The 26,754-nt window shown below is 36.4% G+C and overlaps 1 protein-coding gene across 9 annotated transcripts in view; it reads right to left on the bottom strand.

Moving 5' to 3' along the window:
- The window catches only part of chl1b (cell adhesion molecule L1-like b), a 79,544-nt gene that overhangs the window by 11,788 nt on the left and 41,002 nt on the right, over positions 1–26,754 (bottom strand). For 6 of the 9 annotated variants that reach the window (XM_026261770.1, XM_026261728.1, XM_026261762.1 and 3 more), the window contains exons 2-23: positions 19,165–19,360; positions 17,661–17,678; positions 16,679–16,787; positions 15,580–15,770; positions 14,930–15,052; positions 13,429–13,599; positions 13,086–13,130; positions 12,478–12,589; positions 12,013–12,197; positions 11,286–11,417; positions 10,919–11,062; positions 9,627–9,738; positions 8,974–9,140; positions 8,697–8,856; positions 8,492–8,616; positions 7,995–8,096; positions 6,898–7,095; positions 6,596–6,666; positions 5,003–5,225; positions 3,163–3,278; positions 2,765–2,969; positions 1,261–1,383 (exon numbers count right to left, since the gene is read on the bottom strand). In XM_026261770.1, coding sequence (XP_026117555.1) covers positions 1,261–1,383; positions 2,765–2,969; positions 3,163–3,278; positions 5,003–5,225; positions 6,596–6,666; positions 6,898–7,095; positions 7,995–8,096; positions 8,492–8,616; positions 8,697–8,856; positions 8,974–9,140; positions 9,627–9,738; positions 10,919–11,062; positions 11,286–11,417; positions 12,013–12,197; positions 12,478–12,589; positions 13,086–13,130; positions 13,429–13,599; positions 14,930–15,052; positions 15,580–15,770; positions 16,679–16,787; positions 17,661–17,678; positions 19,165–19,258 — 2,926 coding nt within the window. In that variant the 5' untranslated portion in view covers positions 19,259–19,360. The remainder of the gene's footprint in view (positions 1–1,260; positions 1,384–2,764; positions 2,970–3,162; positions 3,279–5,002; positions 5,226–6,595; positions 6,667–6,897; positions 7,096–7,994; positions 8,097–8,491; positions 8,617–8,696; positions 8,857–8,973; positions 9,141–9,626; positions 9,739–10,918; positions 11,063–11,285; positions 11,418–12,012; positions 12,198–12,477; positions 12,590–13,085; positions 13,131–13,428; positions 13,600–14,929; positions 15,053–15,579; positions 15,771–16,678; positions 16,788–17,660; positions 17,679–19,164; positions 19,361–26,754) is intronic. The other 3 variants (XM_026261741.1, XM_026261750.1, XM_026261757.1) reach the window with 3 other exon arrangements.

Here is a 26,754-nt window from a genome sequence, read left to right as displayed (position 1 = left end):
TCACTTCTTTTAATACACAACCTGACACTTGGCCTCAATGATCAGCCACAGCATCAAACACAATTAGCTGACTAGGCCTTCCAGACTGTACGCATCATAATCAGCTCCGTCATCACTCCTGCTGGGATCTGGTTGCATGTTGAGCGGTGCACGTGCCCAGCCTGATGTTGTGTTACAATGCATGTAAAACAGCATAGGGTCAATGCGAGAAAGCGGGCCGGCTTGATCACAATGGAATACCAGGTCACGAGTGTTTTTGACATGAGAGCTTTGCAACACCTATGTGCCAGGATCAGGTATCCCAGCGTTTCCCAGATTTGAGATTGTGAAGGTTTGTGAGGGAACTGCAGGGATTTCAGAAAGGGAATAATTCATCAAACCACACATTTACATTTAAAATCAAATAAAAATAAAATACTTACTAAAAATACTTTATATTTACTTGCATGTCATGTGACCACTAAGTGACATAAAATGTATATCTTGAAAAAATGTCACAGATGTGCTTCACAATGTTTCACTTTTCCCTACAGTTCATCACTTGCTTATTAATATGATGCACATAACCCACTGTTTATGTAATCAGCAGTGTTTCTCACTGTAAATCCTAATTAAAACCAAAGCATACTCTAATGACATGCAGTAAATAGCTGTTTAATTCACTAGTGTGCCTTCAGTTCAATATAACAGAACCTGTATAATAAAAATAAGTAAATTGAGTGAGGCAACTTTAACAAGTCAAAGTAATTGTTTTCCATAAATCATTTAGCAAATATACAACTGTGTCTTATTGAGGTCCTGTGCCTTATTTTCATAATAATGTAATCTCTGTTGAATTTAAGATGCAGAAGCCAAGCTTAAGGTAGGTGGCACAACAATATCTCCTAGTGGTGAGACGTAGGCATCACTCGATGTAATGAAACATGGACAATCAAAGAACACTTTCTTGTTGTTTTTTTATGTCCAAATCCACATCTGAATAACAGGGAACATGTTGACACAAGGCAATAGCTTTTTTATAATCTATAGTCTGGCCCTTTAAGACACGAACAGAGTCCTAAAAACCTTCAATGCAAATCCAGTGGTTTGTGGTTTCACTGTAGAATCCCTGTAATGACCAGCAATGCCACTGTGTCACGTCAGAAATAAGTATCAGTAATAAAAGCTGTTTACTCAAAGCCCAGCACATAACCCTCACAGCGAGACGCAGACGTTTATAGCGAGGGTTATGAACAAATGGGAAATGCAGTGTTCACATACTTAGCTGATATTGGAGGATGTAGCCAGTTATGACTCCATTTGCGTCAACCGGAGGAGACCAGGTTAAAGTGACCTTGTGTTTCTGGATGTTTGTAACACTGAAAGCAGCCGCTTGACCAGGAACTGAAGGTAGGGAAAGAAACAAATAGTTGACAGTTATATTAATAATTTAAAGGAACATTTCACACAAAAAAATGATCATTATTATTCATTTGTGCATTCCAAAACTTTGTGACTTTCTTTCTTCTGTGAAAGACATCTTCCCCTACAGTATTTCAAAGATCTCGCATCTCATTTGCATTTCCAAATATTCAAACTTGCTGTCACTAGAATGGTCCAGAACCAACTGCTGCATCCCAATTCACCAACTTATATCTTTAGAAATTTTCACAAAGTTGCAGATGCAGATAACCTGAATAAATATTTTTTTCATTATTCAAACCCCTTTATTTAAATCGTTCTACTTAACTGTAGGTCTTACACGTATGCCATGTTTGTGGTTTTTGAACACTTTTTAATCTTACTTGTAGTCATAATTAGATTCGTGTCGAATAGGCAATGTGTTTGGGTGAATACTAGCCATTAGTATGTGCACAGATTTGCAATATACTATGATTTAGAACGCAATAATTGTAATTATAGCATTCAAATTGGTACATAGCACATGTCTTTTTAGGTAAACTAAAGGCTGGAACACACTACACAAATTTTTAAATCTGAACATATTTTAACGTAACACTAGGCATCCTGCACTTCACGAGTTCACCCTTACATCTAATCTGAAGGCGAATAGTAGGCATATTTTGGCGTGCTGTCCTGGGGGAGGCATCCGGGCCCGGAGCACAGCCCGAACCCAAATAACTCCCCCTATCCCAAACTTGGGATAAATAGATTAGAAGTGAGGAGTTGGGGTGGAGGAGGGATGCCGAAAAAACTGTCGTGGGACAGGAGGTAGGAAGACTGGATACATATAAGCTTGTGTGCTATTTAAGATGATTAGCTAAACGAGATGCACCTGTGCCAAATTGAATGATTATCTGATCGTGCTTCTCCCGAACTTTGTTAATAAAACCACATTTGTCGAATTTGGAATTGATTACATAGAACAACTTGGCATCATACTGTATAATGACTGTGGATTACATACTACAAGAATTTTCAAAAACAATAAAACCACAGAAAAATGAAAAGATGAAAAGAATGTGTGTTCTAAAATTACCTAAAAAAAAAAGAAAAAAAAAGATGTTTGATATCCTATGAACGGACAGATAGTCTGAAGCTTAAAAAAAAATCTGAGTCCGTGCCCGGAGTACATGATGCGATTTTCTATGAAATCTGTCATATCCAACTGCCCAAAACCTGCAGACTGGCTCTGACTTTTATCAACTAGCATCTACTCATTCTGACTGCAAATCAGGGGGAAATAGTGCATAAGCCTTAACCTCACAGAACCAAATTTATTATGTTTAGCTCAAGTGTTCACACACGTCCTCTCCTCACTCACCTCCCTCAGGTGTTTTGAAGCTGACCGGATGACTGCCAGGCCCGTTTCCCCTGCTGTTAAAGGCCATGACAATGAGGCTGTATTCAGAGAACAGCCTAAGCCCTGTGACCACCGCATGGTCCCTCTCGCCTGAGAATGTCAATGTGTGTTTGTCACCATGTGTTTTCTTTGAGTCCAGCAGACTACGAAGCCTCCAATAGCTTATCTAGAAGTACAAGAGATTAGATGAGTCCGCAGGTAATGAAATACAGCTGATGTGTAAAACAACACCACCGTGAAACACACGTGGATAGCTTTGACAGCTTGCTGGGAAACAAGAGGAGTTCAAGGTCAAAAAAACGGGTCACTGGCCTTTAAACCATGGCTAAAAAGCAAAACACATGTTGGTGTGGAATTACCCTGTAGCCGCCCAGATGTCCATTGAGTTTTTCTTTTTGAACATGTTTCCATTTGACCTTCATCATGGTGCTGTTCATCACATCTACGTATACATCCTCTGGAGCAGCTGAGGGGACTACGGACGAATCACATGCAAATGAAATATTACAAATGGATCTATATAGCTGCTTTCAAATAACACTGTTCCTACATCAAGATAATGCCAGTGAATTAGATTCAGCTATATCCATAAAATAAGGACCAAGAAATGTGGTGTAATTTTGTGGGTAATCATGGGAAAAACTGAGGCAGGGGTAATAGTTGTTTATGTGGAGTTATGGACTATCATATTGTTTTTATGCTTTGTAGCTACATTTCGTTATCAGACACTTGGCAAATTGGCTACACAACAGTGATTTACCATACACAAATCTAAGTTATCTATATAAACAATATATCACACTCACAATCACACAGACACCATATATGACACTTGCTAATGGCAAGAGATTTGATTATAATGGAATTAAACCTAAAACTAAGCAACACTGACAATCTACCTTGCCAAGCTAAGCAACATATAAATTAAACATAATTATATTAAGCTTTTCTTTTGAAAAAGTTTATATATATATATATATTTTCCATAAATAACTCTAGAGCAATATATAAGTTGTGCAAATGTGCATTTTATGATTCAGAAATTTTGCCTTTTTATATCTAATCAATAGTCTGAATTTCTGTATACAGAATATTATTATTAGTTTAATTACATTTTTTATACCTTTAAAGGTATTAAAATATTTGTGGTGAAACTTTATTTTAAGGACCAATTCTCATTATAAACTAGTTGCTTATTAGCATGCATATTACCAGCATACTGACTCTTATTAGTACTTATAAAGCACATACTGTACTTATGACTTATTCTGCATGACCATATTTTAGATCCCTTAAAACTCTTAATTAATAGTGAATGTGTGTTCCCTATTCCCTAAAGTGCAACCAGAATTGTTAACAGAACAATTAAGGAATCCGAAAATATCAAACTCTGCCATACAGGGATTGAGACAGGTGATTCATTTTTTTGAATGTGGTCATGTACTGTACATTAACTGCCCAAATGAACTGATTCGCTAGAATGAATCATTCTCATCATGCTCAGATTTAAAGCTGCACGCGCAAAACAGCAATTTATCATTATTTTGCTAGTTTTAGCTAGCTACTCCCCAACACTGGCAAACATGTGCTAAGATAAGAAAGGAACAAAAAAAGGGAGAGAAAGGGGGACTAAACTAATCGTACTGCACAGAAACGTAGTGACCTGAGATAACATCAGGAGGGCAACTCCAAAAGAAAACTGAAGGCAGAGAATAATTATAGCCACAAATGTAAATAGCTCATAGCCATGATAACATTTCATTTGTTAGTCTACAAAGGCTCTGAGTGAAGAAATCGTTCCCCCTTGTGCAATTTAATATCCTCAATAAGGCAAAACAAATCGGCATATCAGCGCAACTGTTTGGATATTGTGTAAAGGCAAGATGGCATTTCATCAGTGTTCTCTGCCCTCTAGGTTTGTTGATATTCTCGTCACACATGTACTGCACTAGAAGGGTTGTGGGTGTTTCCGTTTACAGGCAATGCTTGTTTGCAATGTAACAAGACCCTTACAGACAAAGAAAAGGTTAGAAAAAAAAAAAGTAAGATGCATCTTTCAAAATCTCCACCTGCTTTGTATGCCCTCAAAGGCAAACATGCACAGTGCGTTGACAGTGAGTGAAATGTCAGTGGTATTGGCTTATTTGAATGCATGCTCATCTCCACAGCTCAGACACAATAGAGGTTCTTCCTACTTACAATCCTCTCCTGAGTACGCCGTTATTATTTTGGGTTCCGGACCCCAGCCCACGTGGTTTCTGGCCTGAATTTTGATCTCGTAAAGGACGAACGTTGGGGTGTTTGTAACCAGAAATGAGTGCCTCTTCACCATGTGCTCCGTCCAGTCCTCTCCGTGGCCTTGTCTTCTGTAGCTTACTTTGTACTGCAGACCAGGGCCGTTGTGTTCAATAGGTGACAGTGGCTGTGACAGGAGAGCGAAAGAGCTCAGTGAATTCACAGGAAACAGGAAATCAAAGGAAATAGCATTTAGTTCTTAAACACTTGTTGTTTTTACTGTCTCAGCCTCAGAGGGGATGCTCACAGAATATTAGTTGCTGACTGTATGATGAATATTGCACACAAACAATGGCAGAAATCAAAACTTACATTTAGTCTATCTGGCTTTACACAGTTTAACAAATTAAGTTTATGTAATAAGCACTTCTGAGCAAGATTAGAGAGTTTTGTTCAAGATAATCAGTAGCAAATTAGCTACAGTACTGTAGATACCAGCAAATGGAACTGTGTATTCATGCTTTGTTTTCTTAGATGTGTCTGAAGCAATTATGAGAAATAATAAATGACCCTTCTACAGTCTGAGGTTAGTAAGATTTTTTTTCATCTCATAAGTCTTTGTTTGATCAAAATAGAGTAGAAACTGCAATGAAATATTATTACAATGTAAAATAACTCTTCTATTTTAAATGCATTTTAAAATTAAATTTAAATTTAAATTCAAAGTTGAATTTTCAGCAGCTATTACTACAGTCTTTAGCATTAGATAAACTTTGATCATATTAAATATGCAGATTTTGCTCAAGAAGCATTTTCTACACTAATATTTGCTTAATGTTTCCCAAAAGTTAGATTTTTCACTATTTTCTGTATATTTTTTATTAAAAAAATTAATTATATAATTAATAGATTTTTATAATGATAATTGTTTTCTATGTAGGTCTGTTATTGTGAATTCTTCTGCAGAATGTCCACTCCTGATATACCTGGTTAACTGTGATTTTTCATGATGTCACACATTATAACAACTGACTTTTATTAGCAACGCTCTAACAGCTAACTACGCTTTTACAATCCTCTTGCAGCAAAAGACAGAAACAATAAATGCAATTATTCACTAATATCCACCATTAACAATGAGATTCCTCATAATTCTAGAAACTAGTTGTATTAGCAGGGCCAAGTCATAGCTCACCTTTAAGTGAAAATCTAAATGTATGTATCCCGTTTCTTTTACTTTTTAATCAAAGACTCACTCTGGGCTCCTTTTGATGGGAACCTGTATCCAGACAGATCCATTTCAGCAGGGCTTTGTAACTCTCCCAACAGCACGCCGATAGAGATAGCGGTGTTTTGCTATGCAAAAACTCCTATCTCGGGGAATACGCTTATCGATAATTGGAACCTAACAACTGACACTGTTAGTTTTCTCTCCCCCTCTGAGAAACTAAATGAAATTCAGTATTTGAGAGCATTTCTTTATCTGTGCATCCCTTCCAGTGCTTTGAACGTTAGATATTCTGGAGGACTACTGGAATTGAACGTTTAGCATCGTACCTCCCAGTTGATATCCATTTCATGTGGCAAATGACCTTCGATCTTGATATTTTCTGGGTTCTTGTCGGGTGCTTTGGAAAGAGCAGAAATATGGATTTTGTTGGAGGTGGAATTGTTAGTGGAAGACAGAAAAAGGGCCTGTGAAATATGCACTTTAGACTGGAGCTTAAACGACATGGAAAATCAATTATCTCACAAGTTTGAATATTTTAAAGTTCAGTAGGTGATGAAGTTGGCCTAACTGCCATCTGTAAAGGTGATATGGTTAAGAGAAACAGTAGGAGAGCTCATAGATACTGTACCTGATGCTGGAGTTTTGTATCTTTCAGTGGCCTGGCTTGGCCGACCACTTCCCACTTCATTGATGGCATAGACTCTAAATCGGTAGTCCACATGACCGTGAAGCTTCAGCAGAGCGGAGTGATGGTTCCCCGGTACTCTCATCATCTCTCTCCAGCTGCCTGGCTGATGTTGGTTTTCCTCAAACTCTATAACAAACTCTGCACAAAGTTGAAAGTTTAAACTGGAGTCAATACTTGGACAACATTTTAATTAACTGGATTTTGTCAGGAAATATTCCTTATATAGACTGATTCAAACTGACCACATGACGTTACACCAATGAACATTTTTGTTGAAGGGTAAATCAGATAGAAAACAGACCAGTAACAGTAACAAAACAGTAACAACTGTGCATTTTTCAATCTTTTATAGAGCGTGAGCAAAATTGATCTGTCCATAGACTGCATCCCAGTGTAGATGTGTGATATTCATTTTGTGTGATACTTTTCAATGGCCCAAATTTAAATATAATTTTAATTACATTTTACACTACGATTTAAAAATATGGGGGTCAGTTAAGACTTTTTAAAAAAGTAATTAAAACTTTTATTCAGCAAAAATATGTTCATGTAAAAAAAGGTAATATATATTAATAATATCATAAAATATTTCAATTTTAAATAAAATATTTTCTTTTAAACATTCTGTTCATCAGAGAATACTGGGGACAATTAAATGAAAGAAAGCACCACTAATAAATGATTTATTTCTAATAAATGATGTGACACTGAAGACTGGAGTAATGGCTAATGAAAACTTAGCTTTGCTATTACAGGAATAAATACAAATTTTTAAATATATTAAAAATAAAACAGAGTTATTTAACATTTTAATTGTTTTTTTACTGTGATAAAAATGCATCCTTGGTGACTTCATAAACCTGAAAAAATATTACTAACCATAAACATTTCTGTTGAGTCTTTTCTATAATATACAGTTTATTTCATTTCTATATTTATATAAGAGGTTGTTCAAGTCCTTGTCTATAATCCGTACATAGTGTATCCAAATGTATAGATACAGTATATGGACAATATGAGTATTATGACTGTGTTACCAGTAATGGAGCTGTTATGGTCGTCTCCTGGAATCCACTGCAGTTTCACACTTCTGCCATTATGTTCAGAAAGGATCACATCCTCTGGCGGATCAGGAACATCTAAGAAAACAATTAATTTTATTTAGGGCTGTCAATCGATCAAGCATCTCGAGTTCAGTCAGATTCATTACATTATTAATTTTTTTTTTTTTTTTGCCATTTTATAGATGTTTTGGAGACAGGGGGAGAAAAGCAGAAAATGATAGGGAGAAGAGGTGAGCTTGGGTCTGGGAGATGACTCCAGCTTGTTTCAAACATGTCAGAGCTCATGCACTACCTGCCAGGTCATGTCTCCAGCTAGTTCATTTGTACAAATACTACATGGTGCTGTCTTATTAAGGGAATAATTCCAGCCGTGCTGCAGCAGGTAGCAGAATCCTGTGTCTTCTGCTGAACCCAGTTCAGCCCTCAAAACTTGCGTCCATCTTTACTTTCCTAAAATGCACATAACTCACCCACGACTGAAAGCTGTGCAAGCGCCATGTCCTGATCAAACGGTGTTCTGGCCACACAGACATAAAAGCCCTGGTCTCCAAAGTTCACATTAATGATTTCAAGCACTCCATCGTCCAGGATATATCTACAGACACCAGCAAAGACACTGATTAGATAGCTCTGATATCCGCTACTGTAAAAGAATGACATCTTCTCGTATTTTACCGTGCGTTCTCACTGCCATTGAGGGCCATGCCATCTTTTTCCCAGAGAATCTCAAAGTCGTCTCCAATGGAGGGATCGAACTCTGCCTGGCATGAAAACTGGATAGTGGTTCCGGCCAAAACCCGCAAATCGCGTGGAGGATCGACTATTCTGGTGGGATCTGACAAGGAAAACAAAACTCATTTTGGATTATATGGATTAACTTTATTTGATTGCTTTTGGAATCTAGTGAACCCCTTCAACTTGATTGATTTACGAGGGTATCTGTTTCTCTTACCTTTGACTTCAAGTGTTGCGGCAATGGCAACTTTGCCCTCAGTGTTTTGAGCAAAACAAGAATACTCCCCCGTGTCCTCTTTCATTATGTTTTGGATCTCCAGCGAACCATTCTTATGAACGGAAAACCTTTCTCCTTCCACCGCATCGGCACTATCAGCTTTACTCCTGTGCAACCATAAAACAACTCAATCATTTTCAGAAAACAGCTCCAACTGTGTGCATAATAGTGTTACCATGTCTAAGATATGTATAATACTGCAAAATATTCCTATTTCAAATAAATGGTGTAAATAAATAAATGCCTTAAATGAGCATAAGAGCTCTTTTACAAACATTAAAAAATATTACCAACCCCAAACTTTAAAACCATAGTGTTCCTTTTTATGAATTCAATAAAATGCTCTGTTTGCTTTCTCTAACGTGCCACCACAGTCAACACTTCTGTTGTTACTGCTTTAACTTAACAGTAGCATACTTACAGATCCACATGAGTAGTTTACCTCATTATCACAGTGCTGAACACAGCCTGAGGGCCCACCCTTGAGTAAACTGCTTCACTAGCGCAAAACCACATGCAAGGCACTCAATCACTGCAGCATCGCCTCTAGAGCTGTGCTGCCCTCTGCTGGCCTGTGTAAATACTCTACTCACCATGTGATACTGGATGCTGGTGAGCTGAAGACCTTACAGTGCATGACCACACCTTTCCCCTCCACTGCCATATATTGCAGATTGTTTTCTGTTAAGATCAGGGGCTGGATGTCTGAGGAGAGAGTTATCAGCATTGCACCATTAAACACGACAAAACAAGATTGGATTAGCCTCTTTATCTCTTTTCTTGTGATGCATGTTGTTATCAGTTTAGGGGGGAAAAAAGTCCTCGTCCTTGGAAAAGCAGCTTCCTGCTCTATCAGGGGAGTTAAGCGGGTTTTCAGGGTTACGGAGAGAGAGTTGAGATTTGTTTTTCTGCTTCCTCTTTATTTAATTTCATTTTTCCTTTTCATATTTTTTATTTTTTATTTTTTTAAGTGAGGATCCTTAGCAGCTTATTTTATCTCCCAGATGAAAGCAGCACATGCTTTGGTTCTAGCAACTGAATATGAATGGAGGAAGGCGAAACTGTTTGCACATAAAAGCGTCTGGCTGCCTGAGGGAGAGTGTGTCTGGAGATCAGAACTGACATAGAGCTCCACCCCAAAGCCTGTCTGCTATCATGAGGACCTTACGCTCTCTGAACAAACCCAAGGGCCATCCACTGTCCATATCACACCTCAGCTTATGGCTCTGTCCACACTCACAAACAAAAAAAAAAACAACAAAAAAAAGAAAAAAAAAAACAGATGCTTGTTCACAACCAAGCAACACTGTGGAATACTGCAAGGAACCTTTCTTAAATTTATGGAGGCTGAGAATAAGTTTTTACTTTTTTTGTAATTATTTTTATTGTTTATTTGCTGTACTATGAAATGCATTTAACCATATAACTACTAGACATCTCTATAATCATATTACCACCTTAAGCAAATTTCCTGTATAAAATGCAATACTTGTCTCTTACAATTTTTGGGATGCTGATCCCAAAAATCACATTTTGTTCTAGCATGTTACACATTCTCATTACTGAATTCTATTTATTTATTTATTCAATTATTTCATTTTTGGCTCTTGGCAGCCATTAGTAAGATGAAATCTTATCTTAACCTTTAATCACCAGACATGATTTTTTTTTAAAAAGGAGCGCAGTGGAAATGCTTTATTGATCATTATATTAATATTAATAATTAATAATATCAAGTGTTTTTTTAATATATATTAACATAAATTAAGTTTCAGCATATAGATCTGTGTATTAATAATGCAATCACAGTATTAGATTATAGCTCATCTCTAACAAGCAAGACACAATATTTCATTTGAATGCAAATCGTGTAGCGTTTACTTACTCATAATCATGATGTTGGCATTGGCTAGGATGGTGCCGTGTCTGTTTTTGGCCTCACACTGGTAAACAGCGCTGTTTTCAGGCTTTGCATTGTGGATGGAAATGGTGTCATCTTTTAAGACTTTCCTATTGGATGTTGGGACATCTATAAATGTGGGTTAAATGATTAGTTAAAGTACAGTATGGCAAGGATATCTTTATAAAAACTATTACTGTAAATTTTTTTAACTTGATTATTTCCATGCAACTACACCCATGTAAGGGATGTTTTAGGTTAGTTGGCACAATCATTTGAAATCAATATAATCTGAATTTTGTTTTGTTCATGGAATGTTCAGTAATTTGAAACAGGAATTAGGAATGTTTACCGTTCAGAAGTTGGCCATTGACCCTCCATTCAACACTAGGTTGAGGATTTCCGTTCACAACACACTTGATCACCACATCAGCTCCAATCGTCACCAACTGACTTTGAGGTTCAATCTCAAACTCAGGAGGCTCTGTTCATGCAAAAGAATCACATGACATAATTCTGATTAGTCAGTTGTGGCATTCAGTGGTTGGATATTTCCTAATAGTTTCTGATGTTTGAACACAAAGAGTTGTTAAAGGTTGAGATGTGTGTGGAAGTTATGTGGCCTGACCTTTCTTTTTTAGATACATCTGTCTATTTAGATACATCTATCCCTCACAGACTCATTTTTATTTTCTGTGTTAAATATAATTTGGCATTTACTCTAACTAAGATCTGCACTGGAAAAATACAGACACTATATGTGATGAAAATACAGAAACACTAAATATAAGGTTATCAGCTGTGGACAGTAATCTGATATATGCATGCATAATCGTTCTCTTATAACCTGAAAATGATCATTTGTCATACCCGAAATGATCACTGTGTCCTTGTATTATGTTATAAATACTTCTAGTTGTCCTTCTCATAAATACATTGCATTTGGACAGAAGATGGCGCTCTTTTACCACAAAGACTGTCTTTAATACAGCCCTGATATTGAAACCATTTTTAAAGCAACACTTGCAGAATTACCGTGGTTATATTATGAGATTAATGTGATCAATAATATGACTCACCTTCTACCGTAACATGAAAATAATGCATAACATCTCCATAGAGATTTTTGGCTCTGCACATATATTTCCCTTCATCCTCTTCATTCACCATCTCTACAGTAAGCAACTTCCCGTGACTCTCCACCACGGCTCTTTCTGGAAGCTTGTGGGAGCCAATTTTAACCCATTCCACCTCTGGTGTGGGGCTGAAAGACAGAATTTTTTTTTTTTAAGTCTAATAATAGCATTTTGTGTTCAAATGGACATGAAGTATTCAGTCATTAATATAATAAGTTTTATGATGCATCCATCCAAATTCTCTTATATGTATATATTTTTCCTTTTATTTTTCCAAAATAACCATTTTAATAATTCCTACTAGATTTCAAAAGCATTTCAAGTGGGATCACTGAAATGCATGCCAAGCTCTTCATTAGATTAACAAATTAACTGAATTAATACAATGAATTAGACATTGACACTTACAAGCCCTCTGCAATACACTCCAACTGAAGATCTTTGCCTTTCACCAAATATTTATGTGACTCCTTTCCTGTGGGCGTCAGTAGACTGGGCTTCCTCTCCAAGAGAGAATTTGCTTTATGACAGTAAAAAGATCATGCATGAAAATTATAATATAATATAATATAATATAATATAATATAATATAATATAATATAATATAATATAATATAATATAATATAATATAGTATAATATAATATAATATAATATAATATAATATAATATAATATAATATAATATAATATAGTATCATGCACAGTTCTATTGATTTATATGCTTTAATTACTGTGCCACTAGCATCACCATAAAAAACGGGTAGAAAAAACAGTTTTGCATTAAAAAATTAGTCATGAAAAATGTTTTAACATTGGAAAAACAAGTATAGAGAATGAGTCATGGATGAACCTATGAATTATTCTCATTGATTACAGAAAACCTTTGAGATTTTCAAATCTAGGCTGAAGAGTAGGCAAGAATGATATGACATGGAATGAGACTATTAATCAAAACTAATTAAAAACAAAGAAGCTGATCTAGGCCCATGTAGCATCCCTAATGAATGTCACTCACCGTAACCTCTGCCGCTACCAGAGTCTGAGTCCTTCATTAACTTGTCTTGGATGAAGAAATGGAGACAAATAAAATGTGTGGCAAATGCAAAAAGAGCTTAAACAATAGATAATATGGACATGGCATACACAAACAAGTCTTCAAAGGAAGCATTATGAAAGTACGGGAAGCATCAATATCTTCCAAGCTGGTTTGCTGAAGCCCAGCAAGTGCTTGGAGATTGACTACATGAGAAACTGGCGGGATGTATCAGATGCACATGACCGACATGTTTGATGCTGGTCATGTACATAAATTATCATGTTATGCAATCAAACTCTTAAAGATTAGAATTTAAACGTACTGCTTTTGACCACGACAGACATGGCATTTTTCTGGACGATGGTTCGTATCCGGGGGAAGGCAGCAAAGCAGCAGTAATCTCTGCGACTGTCCGTCCTGATAGCGTTTGAGAAGTACAGGTTCCCATTCAGACCCACTGATACTCTCTCATCCTGCTCGATGTGCTGCAGACCTGTGATGTTCAAAAAAAAAAAAAAAAAAAAAAAAAAAAAGCTCATAAAATTTTAACTAAGTAACAATGACATTAGAGTAATAATATGATTACTTTAATGAGCATTAATATATCTGGACAATTTAAATTAAAATAAATTAAATTTATGCATTTAGCAGATGCTTTTAGCCAAAGCAACATAGAGTGCATTCAGGCTAACATATTTTACATTACATGTGCTCCTGGGAACTGAACCCACAACCTTGCGCTGCTAACACAATGCTCTACTAATATTAAGGAATAGTTCACCCAAAAAAGAAAATTTGATCACGCTTAGATCATCCAAGATGTAGATTTAGCGAAATTTAGCATTACATCTCCTGTTCACAAATGGATCCTCTTCAGTAAATGGGTGCCATCAGACTGAAAGTTCATCAACTGATAGAAACATCACAATAATGCACATGCACATGCACATGACTCCAGTCCGCCAGTTAATATCTTGTAAACAATGGTTTTTGTGGATTATTATCTGCTGTTTGGACTCTCATTCTGATGGCACCCATTCAATGCAGAGGGTCCATCGGCGAACAAGTGATGTAATGCTTAATTTCTCTATATCTGTTCAGATGAAGAAACACACGCATCTTGGATGGCCTAGGAAGAGTACATTTTCAGACAGTTTTGGGTAAACTATTCTTTTAAATAAGTAATATAATTTCTAACATTATTAACAATGCATAAATCAACTTTCTCTTACAGAGAAAGCAGGTTTTCAACAAATGAGGGCTTGAATTCTTTTCATTTGCTTAGTTTTACTAACATAGTGTTACTGCTCACAGAAGCACTAAACTTAGCTTCGTGTGCTTAGAAGCCCTAACATAACTTCAGAAGTATAAAACTCCTAACACATTCAAATCTGTCTTTCTGCATTGCAAATAACATTCATATGTCAAATTAGCAATGTTAGAAACATCTTTCACGTGGGCAAGCTTTTGTCTTAAAGTATCTTTAGTGGCAGGTTTTCCACTGTTATAGACATTTGTCTGTTCAAAGGTAATACATAATTTAAATATTATATAATTAAATTAATACATATTATTTTAATGATTAATTTTAATATTTATTTTAGTGAACAATTCAATTAATAACAGAAATATTCTTAAACAATTGTTTCCAGGTGGGTTATTAAAAACCCACCCTACTCTCCAGAAGTAATGTAGAAGCCAGTCTGTCATTTTAATTGTGAAATACTGATTAGATGATCATTGAAAGCACTGTGGTCAGACTGTGGGCGGACTGTGGGTGTGCCTTAGACTAATTTAACCCAGATAACCTAACTTGAACTTACTCATTGTCATCCAGTAGATTTGCAGTGGGGGGATTCCTTTAGGTGGGTTGCACTCCAGAATGACTGACTGACCTTCTATAACCTCAATCGGATCGATGATCTCTTTAGGGAACTTTGGAACATCTGCAGAAATCCACAAGCAAAATGAATCGATACATACCATTATATTCCATTTTTATAAATTAAATCACCATTAGGTGGCAGTACTTTCTCTTCTAAAGGCATGCCTGAAAAGATTAGTTGTTCCAAATTTCCCAAATTTAGTCCAAAATCTGCCAATATCACATCACTCTGCTGCTGAAACTGTACGTGTCAACTGAGTGATTGAAAACTGGTCTTGTTTGGGAACTGATGACTCTTTGCTCTGGTTACATCTGGGGAAATTTATGTGCTGTATTTCAGAACACAATGAGAAATGTGTCGTCGAAAAATGATGGAGAGAGAGGAGAAAACTCATTTTTCATCAGCTCTCTCCTCACGGTCCATACACACTGTGATGAAAGGGAAAGAAATGCTTGAGGGTTTGTAGCGGGTTAGTAAAATGGATATCCCACTAAGGACCAGAGCGGTTGTTTTATTGGACACTGCTCTCTAAATCATTCCGAAAGAGTCGTTACGGAGCATACAGCACAAAGTTATACATTACTTACTCGGAACAATGAATTCAATCTCTTCCGACATGGCCGTTCCTAACTTGTTGGTTGCAAAGCAGCGATAATTGCCCTGGAATTCTGTCAGATTCCCATTATTGGGGATGATGAATGTTCCGGAGTCATCTAATGTTATCAATCTGGGGTCCTGGTAAGGATCAAAGTTTTGATCATTCTTTGTCCACCTGAATCTGAAAAAAGAATAAAACAGAGATGATCAGTAATTAAATGACATTATACCACTCAGCGTGCGTCCTCTGAAATATGATGAAAACAGAACAAGCACGCAAAGGGGATTTACACATTCAGGATTTCAAATTTAAAAACGACATCAAATACTCAGACAAGGCTTTGAAACGCGCTTTGAAATGCCAGTGGGGTGTTTCTGAAGGTTTTTCTTTCCATATATTGTGAACTGTTTTACCCATAATCTATCTACCCTGATGAATTTCACTCCTGGTTTGGTGCTGATCTAGCACAGCTGCACTGTTCACCAGCAAAAATAGCTGGTGATGCTGATCAACCAGCATGAAGCACTATGATGATGCTCTTGCTGTCATTCCTGAAGGTCATTCCCTCCATCTCTGGTCTAGTTTTCGATGCAAAACTGGCACAAGCATGTAGTTAGTAAAGGAAGACAAATGATAAGACGACTTCAAGCTGAAGATGCATTTATTATGATTACATACCAGATGATAACATATGTTTATCTCATGACTGAGTCTGACCCAATTTGATCAGTTTGGAACAAATTAATCAAATTTGTATAATAAGATTGAGGCTGGAAAAACAGAACTGTCCGTTAAAGAAATTCAAAATTGAAAGAAAATGAAATACAAATTCATCAAAGAATCCCTAAAAAATCCTGAAATAAATCATGTTTTCCATCAAAATATTAAGCAGCACAACCGTTTTCAACACTGATAATAATATTCTTTATAATATATTAAAGTAGAAAACAAATTGCAGTAATATTTCACAATATTATTATTTTTGGCATTTTTTTGTTTGACTTTCAAATGCACTAAACTTTTGAATGGTAGCGTATTTGTGTGTGTGTGTGTGTGTGTGTGTGTGTGTGTTTGTGTGTATTACTTACTCGGGTCCAGGGTTTCCTGTGGCCTCACACTTCATAGGAAAGCTCTCTTCGAAAGGGAAGGCGATCAGAGAGGCAGGTGAGTGCTCTGTAATTGTGGGCAGCTGCTCCACTAGATAAAGAAACAGCCAGAGAGGAAGAGTTCAGTAGACCATAGAGGAAAAATGGTAGCATGCAACCTGCATGCAGAAAATGGTGATGTGAAATGGCTTTGGTGCAACTGTAATGATTTTTCACAATCAGGTCAACTATTTTGATCAATGCATACAAGACTAAAGGTAAACAAAATATTTGTTGGAGAGCATAATTAGATATTGAATAATTGATTGGGTGGTTTGCCAAAGAGTGAGTTGTTATCAGGCAATGCAAATGATCTGGTCAAATAATGTCAATGAGAGTTTGTTTGTGGTTTAGAACAGGAAGAAACTAATGGCTGATACAGCTTGAGTGTAAAATTGGATATGCATTATCAAAATCATAATGGGGTGATGGTATTTAGTTACGGTTTGACAAATGTAAAGTGGTTCACTCGCTCTGATGTTGCAGGTTGTCCACTATGCAAAAAAAAAAAAAAAACTCATCTAAATGCTTTGAGGGAACATTCAGATTAACATTTCTACTTTATTAAACACAACAACGTTTAATGTTTATGTCTACGAAAAGTAACTCTTCTAGACTGTTATAAAAAGTACACTTTTTTATATGATTTCACGATAATAAAAAATATATTCCAGAATGTACTATATTAGTACCATGGTATCCAAATACCATCAAGGAACATGGATATGATAAATGAAGTACCATGGTATCCCCATCTGATACCATAATATGAAAGCAGTAGCTACTTTATTCTAAATGTCCCCAACAAAAGAGCAAATCTCTGCATTAATGCATGATTTTCAAAGGAGATCTGATGGTTTGTGGATGCTAATGAATTAAATGGATGAAGTTACTAGTTCTATGGATGGCTTGGCATTAAACTTACTGTTCATGTGAGCTAAAACTAACAAATCCACCGCAGCAGGAAGAACACAAAGAAACAAATGTGCAAGGATTTGTTAGAACCATATAGATATGAATTCATTTGAACTGCTAACAAATAATTAATTGTCATCAAACAATTGAATCCAGCTCCATGACTGACTAAATAAAAGCAGAACAGAAAAAAAGAGCAGTGCTGTGCTCCTGTAAGATATCTTTCAGGCCCTAAAGATATATGGCGAATAATTTAACAACAACAAAATACACTTTATCTGGTTTCCTTGGAAATGGTGAAATACATAGCCAGAGCAATAAATTATACCTGCTGTCAGCTTGAGTGAACCTGCATACAAACACTCAGTTTCAAACAGATCCGTTGTTAGAACAGTTTGCTCAATATGCTTCCCTCTCAGAGTAAAAAATAAAACAATTATGTGATAGATGTAAATTATTATTATTATTATTATTATTATTATTATTATTATTATTATTATTATTATTATTATTATTATTATTATTATTATTATTATTATTTATATCACATTGTGATTGATATATAGATTGATATATCACATTTGTTAGATAAATTTAAAATTATGAGAAATAAAGTTGCAATTATGAGAACGCTGCAATTTTAAGATATATCACATTTTTGAGAAAGTCACCAACATAAGATAAAACGTCACATGATATGAAAATGAAGTTGTTGTACAGTATTTGGAATAACAATTGAGTTATGAATTTGGGAACTTACAATCATATATATATATATATATATATATATATATATATATATATATATATATATATATATATATATATATATATATATATATATATATATATATATATATATATAGTCACAACTGAGGGATATAAATTCACAATTTTGATATTATGAGATAAATGTGAGATATAAAGGCATTTTTGAGATATGAAGTAGCATATCTGAGATATAAAGAAAATAAATGAAAACTATGGGACATGAAGTTGCAAATGGGATAAAAATGATTAACTGTAATTGCATGAATTTGCAAATAACATAAATATGAATTCTCAATTGTGGTACGAAGTCGTGTTTGTGAGATACAAAAATATGGCAAAGTTGAAAGTTTGATAAATTTTGCAATTGATGTAAACATTAAGTCGTAAGGGTCATAATTGTTAGATATGAATTTGCAGTTATGAGATAGAAAAGTCTCACTTGTGAAATATGAAGTCACATTTGTGAGATGATTCTCAAAAGTGAGATAAAAAAATAGGATTTTTAAGAAATAACTAATATGAATTTAAAATTAGAAAATAAAGTCACAATTTCATTTTTATTTTTTTATTTTTTTATCTGAGGTAGGAAAAGGCTTCCATAGCTCATTTTAATTGTGCAAATGGCAAACAACTAAACAGAGACAGTGTTGAAAATCTGATCAAATATATAAACCAGTAAGAGAAAGAAAAGAACAATACTACAGAAATAATACATAGAACAGAAAGTCATTTATTCAACTTACCTTCAAGTGGAATATCCAAGGCATCACTCTGATACTTGCAGCTCATATGAAGGCAAGCAACCAAAAGGAGGAGGATTTTCTGTAGCAACCGCATGACTGGCCAAAGCCTCGAAGGAGAGCGGATGATACACAGGGAATGCTGCAGTTTGCCAGGAGTCAGTGCATCTCACTCCAACACAGTCTGGGGTCTCTCTACCTGCACAAAACACCACACAGATCTTATTGGCACCCAGACGTCAGCTGCAAACAAGAAATCACTGCCACACACACAAACACCTACGTGTGTAAACAGTACACAGACTTCGGAGCAAGCATATGCTTACAGTCGACCAACAACATCACATATAAAAACAACCCTGTCACCCGCACAGACACAAAGACTTGCACATTCTGCATGTCTCCTGCTGAGTAACTTGCGTCAATGTCTATCCCAACTTGTGTTTGCTCGAAATGCATCTGTGAGAGGAATCTCCATATTAAAGCTCTCTATCACAGAGTCCCTGGAGACATGAATTGTACTTCTGCAAATTGTTTATCAGTGTATGCGTGGCAGGCACATTTCTTCCCTCCGTTTCCCCTTCATAACACTGAATACGAAAAATGAAACCTTAAAAAAATAAAATAAATGGAGCCCCCCTGCAGTTATGGTAATGCGCAGCAGCTGTTGCAGAAATTATTCTGAATTATGAATTCATGGCACTATAACAGTGACAGATTTTGATTAGCTGGATGCAGTAGGGACAGAACCACATGTCTGTTAAAGCCTGCAGATGCATGTGCTTAAATATGCAGTAAGATATATGTCGCTTTGTTATACCAAAGTGGATGAACTTTGAGTTAGATGTCATGTTTGCTGCCATTAAAGTCGTCTTGAGCAGTCTCTGGTGATGTCATGTGTGGTAAGGGATCAGTAGTTGCTTTAACCTTTTGGAATCTGGCGCCAGCGAGACATCTGGCTGGAGACAAATAGAGTTCACTCCCATTTTCCCTTCAGATTCATAACAGTGCTGGCTATAAAATGCTGCAGTTGATTGGAGTAACTTTAATGGTGGTCACCTTACATGGTGTGGTGGGAATCAGCCTACAAAACTACAATACGATGTCTGGTGCCTGTTGGTCTGCAACATCTATAATTAGGGTCAGACAGAACCTGTAGACTTTTACTATAGTGAGTTTGGTAGCTGTAAATGGAGCTAAGAGCACTTATTGGTAGCTGAAAGTAGACAAATTTGGTTGTCATATTATTTACTGAACGTGAATGTGTGCAATGTGTAATGTGCAATGTGCAATGAAGAATAATAGGCATACCGATAGTGGATTATGCACAATATATATAGTGTCATTTGTATGCAAGGCAAAAACAAAGGGCAAGGTGTGATGAATAACCAAAATTAGCATTAACAATAATTCAAATTACAAAAAATATAAAAATTATATATATGCAGTAACAAATGTGAGATTAATCAAAAATTAACAATATACAGTAATGCACATAAATACAGTTTAAAATTAATTATACATTTTTTTTTAATATTTTTAAATATTTTGTCACATTCAACACTGAAGTATTATATGTGATGCACTGTGTCCCATTCTTGTGATATAGTATATAAGGTACATTGTCATTGTGTCCGTTAGTTTGAGGCCCCTAGGAACGAAACCTCAATCCATCACCATTGCGCACCTAAGGCACTTAGTGCTGGTGGAGTTTGCTTCAGGGTATTGTCCCTGTTCTGGAAGTGACTTTGAATATAATTGTCTATTAACAACTACTTACAGGAAACTTTATCTCAATGGCTGTATTCCTCTACGAATTTTGCAACAGAGTCTATTTGGTGCTCAATAGCCGTTTTCATGTAGGTTGGAGCCCCAGGCTCATTAGGTCACTTCCTTTTTGACTTAAGTTAAACACACAATAAAATAGATCCGTGCTTAACTCTGAGAACAAAAGAGTTTCAGGGAGGAAGGCAGAAAAAAAGAGACTCGAAGCTCACAAAATATAACTTTATCAGCCATCCATGTTCACAGAAAACCATTTATGACTCTTTAAACCATATGAGGTAATTTATTCATGCATCTAATTAAAGTCCAAAGAAGGATTTGGTTGGTGCAGGACTGTTATGTTCTCTTTATTTCAGCATTCAGGGCCAGTCATGAGAGATAACCACACTTCACTGCCCCTCCATTTTAACCCCACCAGATGCTTCAATCACTTCCTTTTCCAGCTAGACATCTGAAGCCCATCCTCCCCTTAATCTTCTCCTCTGCTTAACAAATCCGATAGGAAACACTGAGGTCAAACACCAGTAAGCGGAGAAGTAATTGAATAATTGACCACTGTGTGAATGAGTCGATTCGCTTCATTCCTCAGTGGGGGCTCTTGTTTTCTGATGGGCTTGAACTCTGCTCCACATGCCTGCATTTCTTCATAATGGTATTAACTCTGCCGAGGAAAGCTTTTGTGATTTAGTGCTGGTTATGGTGACCTCTGAGATGACCTCTGTGATGTCACTAGTAAGGATGGGTTTCTGCACCCCTTGACTGTCATACTGAAAGGCTTGTGGCTACGGCCTGTCGGACTTGGATGCGTTTCTTGGAGCCAAAGACAATGCCTGAGGCTCTAGCACTTGCCCCGGGACTTCTCTATCTCCCACAGATGGTGTCTAGCTTTAGTGGCCAGATTAAAATCAAAAGGTAAAGCGCTAAGCTAATTGGATTGTGATTTACTGGCCAGTGCGGTGTGTTACTGGTGGCATATGTTTATCATCCTGATCCAATACAATGCACCGTGTGTTTTCATTACTGCACTAGTTGCAATGAAACCTGAAATGCTACACTTAGAGAATATGTTTGTTAATATGCTCATTTACATGAACCATCTGATCAAAACAATTCACTGCAATTTACATCACAAAATATGAGAGAGTCCTTTATAATGAATCAATTAACCAGAATGAATCAGACATTCCATTGCAACATGTGTGAGAAAGAATTGTTTGGTACCATTGCAGCCACTTTTCATGTCAACATACAAAAGGAAAAGTCACTTAGTATGATTCAATCACAAAAATGAACTAGAATTACTTTTCATAGCAACATGTTTGAGAAAGTTGAGTTGTTTAGTAAGAGCAATTAATGAATCAGACTTTCCATCACAACATATAAGTAATTTAGTATAAATTGATTCACTAAAATGTATTGGTCTTTCCATGAAGCAGCGATATACATGTGAGAGAGTAATTTGGTATGAACTGATTCAGCAAAATAAATCAGTCTTTTCGTAGTAAAATATGTGAGAAAGTTTAATATTAACCTGTTCACTAGAATACACTTTCCATTGCGACATGTATGAGAGAAAATCATTTAGTATGAATCAATTGACAAGAATGAATCAGATTTCCCATCACTATGTGAAAGAGAGAGTCTTTTAATAAGTCATTTATCTCTAAGAGTGTAACGTGTGAGTTTAATGTCGTAGAAACCAATTCACTTGAACGAATCAAGACTACTTCGCTACTCACTGAAAAAAAGTAGCTAAGTTTCGAAAAGTTAGTAGCTCTGCTACTTCGCTTAGTTCCTAACACTGTAACTCACTCTTGCCATAAAATGTCATCATCATAGGAATATTCAAGCAAGAAGTCCCTGAAGTCCTATGAAAGAGCATTTCAGTTAAAAAATAAATCATAAATCTGGCACTTACAAATAGATCATCAAGAATCAGACCAACTCTATCCACTCGAAAGTGGATTTGTAAGGAAATGTCAGTAAGACAACATTGCTACCAAAGAGAGCTCCTCTAAACATTTCAATCTGCAACATTCAAACTAACAAAGTTCATCCCCATACAGCCTACCTAAGAAATACCCTGTTAACAACAAAGTGGGACTTTCTTAACAACTACAGCTTGCTCTTAATCCCCACATCTCATTCTAATGATACTGGCAAGGGGTAAAAGCTGCCCAGCGTGGGAAGGTCTGCGTGAACTCTGACCTGGCATTGCCTGGGCAAACCGGTCTAGAGTAAGAGCCAGAGTAGGAGGAGAAGGTAGAATCCGGGCAGAGAGCAATCAAGAGCAAGCTTTTCTCTCCAATTGACTGATGGCGTCCTGCCCCTCGCACATTTGCCTCGCCCACTGTGAAGACTCATTTGCCATGGAGGATAAGCGTAAATCAGGACAGTGAAAAAAAATAGGAAGTAAACTGGCAGTCTAAGGGAAGCAGTTGGCTGTTCAACTCTATGAAGAAAAAACAATCACATCTGTTCCTCACACAACAGAGTCTGTCACCACCAAAGCATCACCATTTATTTGATTATTACTGGCCGTATTTTAATAAATAACCAGAAGAAATGCATCTGATGCTTACATGCAGAGATACACAATTAATCTACTGGTTCTTAACTAATATCAGTGCTTTTTAAAATGAATTGATCAGTATCAGTATTGGATATGTACGTATTGCCCAGCCAATTCCCAGATCAAACTAGCATCTAATCATAAAGATAAAAATTAGAAAAGATTATTATTATTATATCAAAGTCTTTTCAGTTTAAAGAGAAGTTCCCAAACCTGCATGACTTTCTAACTTCTGTGAAACAATAACATTTTGAAGAAAGGTGGGAAGGTGGGAAGCACCTACATACTGTGTATAACAATTACAATAAATGGGTAATTACTAGGTACTAACCCTGAACCTACCCCTAAACGAATTTACCACATTTAATTACCTTGTACCTCCCACTACGTTCTTGGGTTAAATACAATCTAAGTACAGTATAAGTACACATACTGCAAAATACAGTGTAACCGAAAGCTGGTGTCCAAACAACATTGGATTCCATTGCCTACATAGCATGAGACATTTTCAAAATCTCTTTTGTGTTCCAATACTAATACAGGTTTGAAATGACATGAAGTTGAGTAAATTATACAAGAACATCCATTTTTGGGTGAACTATCCCTTTAAGAGTGCATGACAGCGCTCTTAACAACGGGCAAGGAAAGAGTTAATGCAAGCAAAGCTGCCTGTTTACAGTAATTCTACTTCAAATGGTCTCAGAACCACTGCATTGTAAATAAATAGACAGATATCTGCTATTCAGCACATGCTCAGCATTTAAGTGCCTTTTGGTATGAAAACTTTGTGTGCACACTGTGAAGGCCACTAATGGGATTAACTCCATCCCTGTGTTGTCAAACTGGATTAATAGCTATATTCAACTACTTGAAGAGTCTTGATGGCTGTGTATCCTCCTCAAACCTTTGGATAAGACCCAGATTCTGATTTAATCTCTCCAGCACATTAAAAAAATTGGTGAGATTACTCACACTAAAGAGCAATTAGCAAATTCACCTCATTTTGTGCTGTAATTAGAGTGTTTCATCCATTTAGTTACTTTAATCTCTCATTTAGCTTGATTACAGTGTAAACAGAAAATGGATAAAGATGTACACATTTTCAGCAGCAACAACAAGTTATATGAATGAGTATTGTAAATATATACTCTTTTATTTGAACAATGCAATTTTTTTCTGAATTTTCCAATTGATTTCTGATTTGGTGCTGAGAAAGAAAGAAAGAAAGAAGAGGAAAAATCTGCAAAAATATGACATTATTAAAACTTCTGTTTGCACAAAGCAGAGACATGACTATAAATGAGCTTAAAACATGTAAGCGATATTAAATAATAACTATAGCTAACTGAGATTTGACTCTGCTTCAGTCGATTTTAACATGCATGCCAGAGACTAAACGGTTCAATTACCAACCCATTAATAATACAGTAGCCTGGAAAAGGCTTAGAGAGGGAATGGGATGGGACAGGAGGATGAATAAGGAATGCAGGGTTGATTTGGGCTCAGAGGCAGAAAGCATGTATTTGGGCAATAATAGAAAAAGATGTGGGCAGGTGGAAGACAGCTTTGGAATAGGATAGTGGGAAGCAGAAGTCATAAACCGTCTCTGTTATTGACAGGGGATGGGAGAGGGATGTGGGAGTGAATGAAGGAGACAGAGCGTAGATGGATGGGGGCGAGGAATGGCATGGGCGTGGATCATGAACTTGCCGTACAGAGAAGTGGAGAGATTGTTTTTTGATGGAGTGGGAGAGTGGTTGAGCAAAATGTAGAATGACACAAAGGCGTATTGACCGAGACGTACAGGTGGATTATGAAGGAGCTAGAGAAGAAGTGTGAAAAAAGATTAGGAAAGAGAGCAAGAGAACTATAATCAATGAAATGAGCTCCTAACCTTAAGTCCCCATTGGAGAGATGGTGGATGACCTTGTGACCCCTGTGAACTGCTATGACAGAGATTAACGTGTCCCTGGTCAACAGTGCAGTATATTATAAAAGCGCTCTCAAACCAAGACCAGTTATCAACCTGTTACATGTTTTTCTGGATTTTATGGAGTGGAAAAGGTCTAACTTCCTCTCATAAATGTTCTTGTCGGGGCAAAAATACACACCAGGAGAATTTCCAAAGGACAAATGATTTATAGTCCATATTGTTGTAATTGTTCATGTCTGCATTTCAAAATCAATGGTCTAAATATAATGTGTACTATTAATGTTTTCTAATAAGTTGATAGTCTTCTAAATTTGAACAAATCAGTGTTTTAGAACAAATCTTTTAAACAAATGTGACCTTGGACCACAAAAGTGGTCTTAAAGGGATAGTTCACCCAAAAATGAAAATTATGTCTTTAATGACTCACCCTCATGTCGGTCCAAACCTGTAAGACCTCCTTTCATCTTCAGAACACAGTTTAAGATATTTTAGATTTAGTCTGAGAGCTTTCTGTCCCTCCATTGAAACTTCAGTCCATGTCCAGAAAGGTCATCAGACATCATCAGAGTAGTCCATGTGACATCAGAGGGTCAGAATTTTTTGAAGCATCGAAAATACATTTTGGTCCAAAAATAGCAAAAACTTTATTCAGCATTGTCTTCTCTTCCGGGTCTGTTGTAAGCGCGTTCACTGCAGTGTAGTGATATCCAGTTCACGAACGAATTTTTTAACCAGATCTTCTTTGTGAACCGGTTGAACCAGTTCACCAAATCGAACTGAATCGTTTGAAACAGTTCACGTCTCCAACAAGCATTAATCCACAAATTACTTAAGCTGTTAACTTTTTTAATATAGCTGACACTCCCTCTGAGCTAAAACAAACCAATATCCCGGAGTAATTCATGTACTCAAACAGTACACTGTCTGAACTGCTGTGAAGAGCGAACTGAAGATGAACACTGAGTCAAGCCAGATAACGAACGAAAGATTGACTTGTTCTCGAGTCACCCCAGCGACTTAAGACTGGTTTTGTGGTCCAGGGTCACAAATGAACAAATAAACGTTCACTGAAGTATTTCAACTTTGAAAAATGTGACTGTTTTCCTGCCTTTAAAGACTATAAAGTGAGCAAAGAGTTTAAATATGGGTTGTGAAGAATCATTTCATTGGTTGGAACAATCAAACGAACACAACCCTTCACTAAACAAGAGAGTCACTGAATAAGAATAAATCTTGTTTGTGAACTATTTGAATGAACTTGTCTATGAACGAACTGAATGAGGAATCTTTAGGGCATGTTGTT

This window comes from Carassius auratus, chromosome 6 (assembly GCF_003368295.1).
Source record: "Carassius auratus strain Wakin chromosome 6, ASM336829v1, whole genome shotgun sequence".
Lineage (NCBI taxonomy): Eukaryota > Metazoa > Chordata > Actinopteri > Cypriniformes > Cyprinidae > Carassius > Carassius auratus.
The sequence above is the reverse complement of the archived record's forward strand: the minus strand, read 5'-3'. Positions and strand labels throughout refer to the sequence as shown.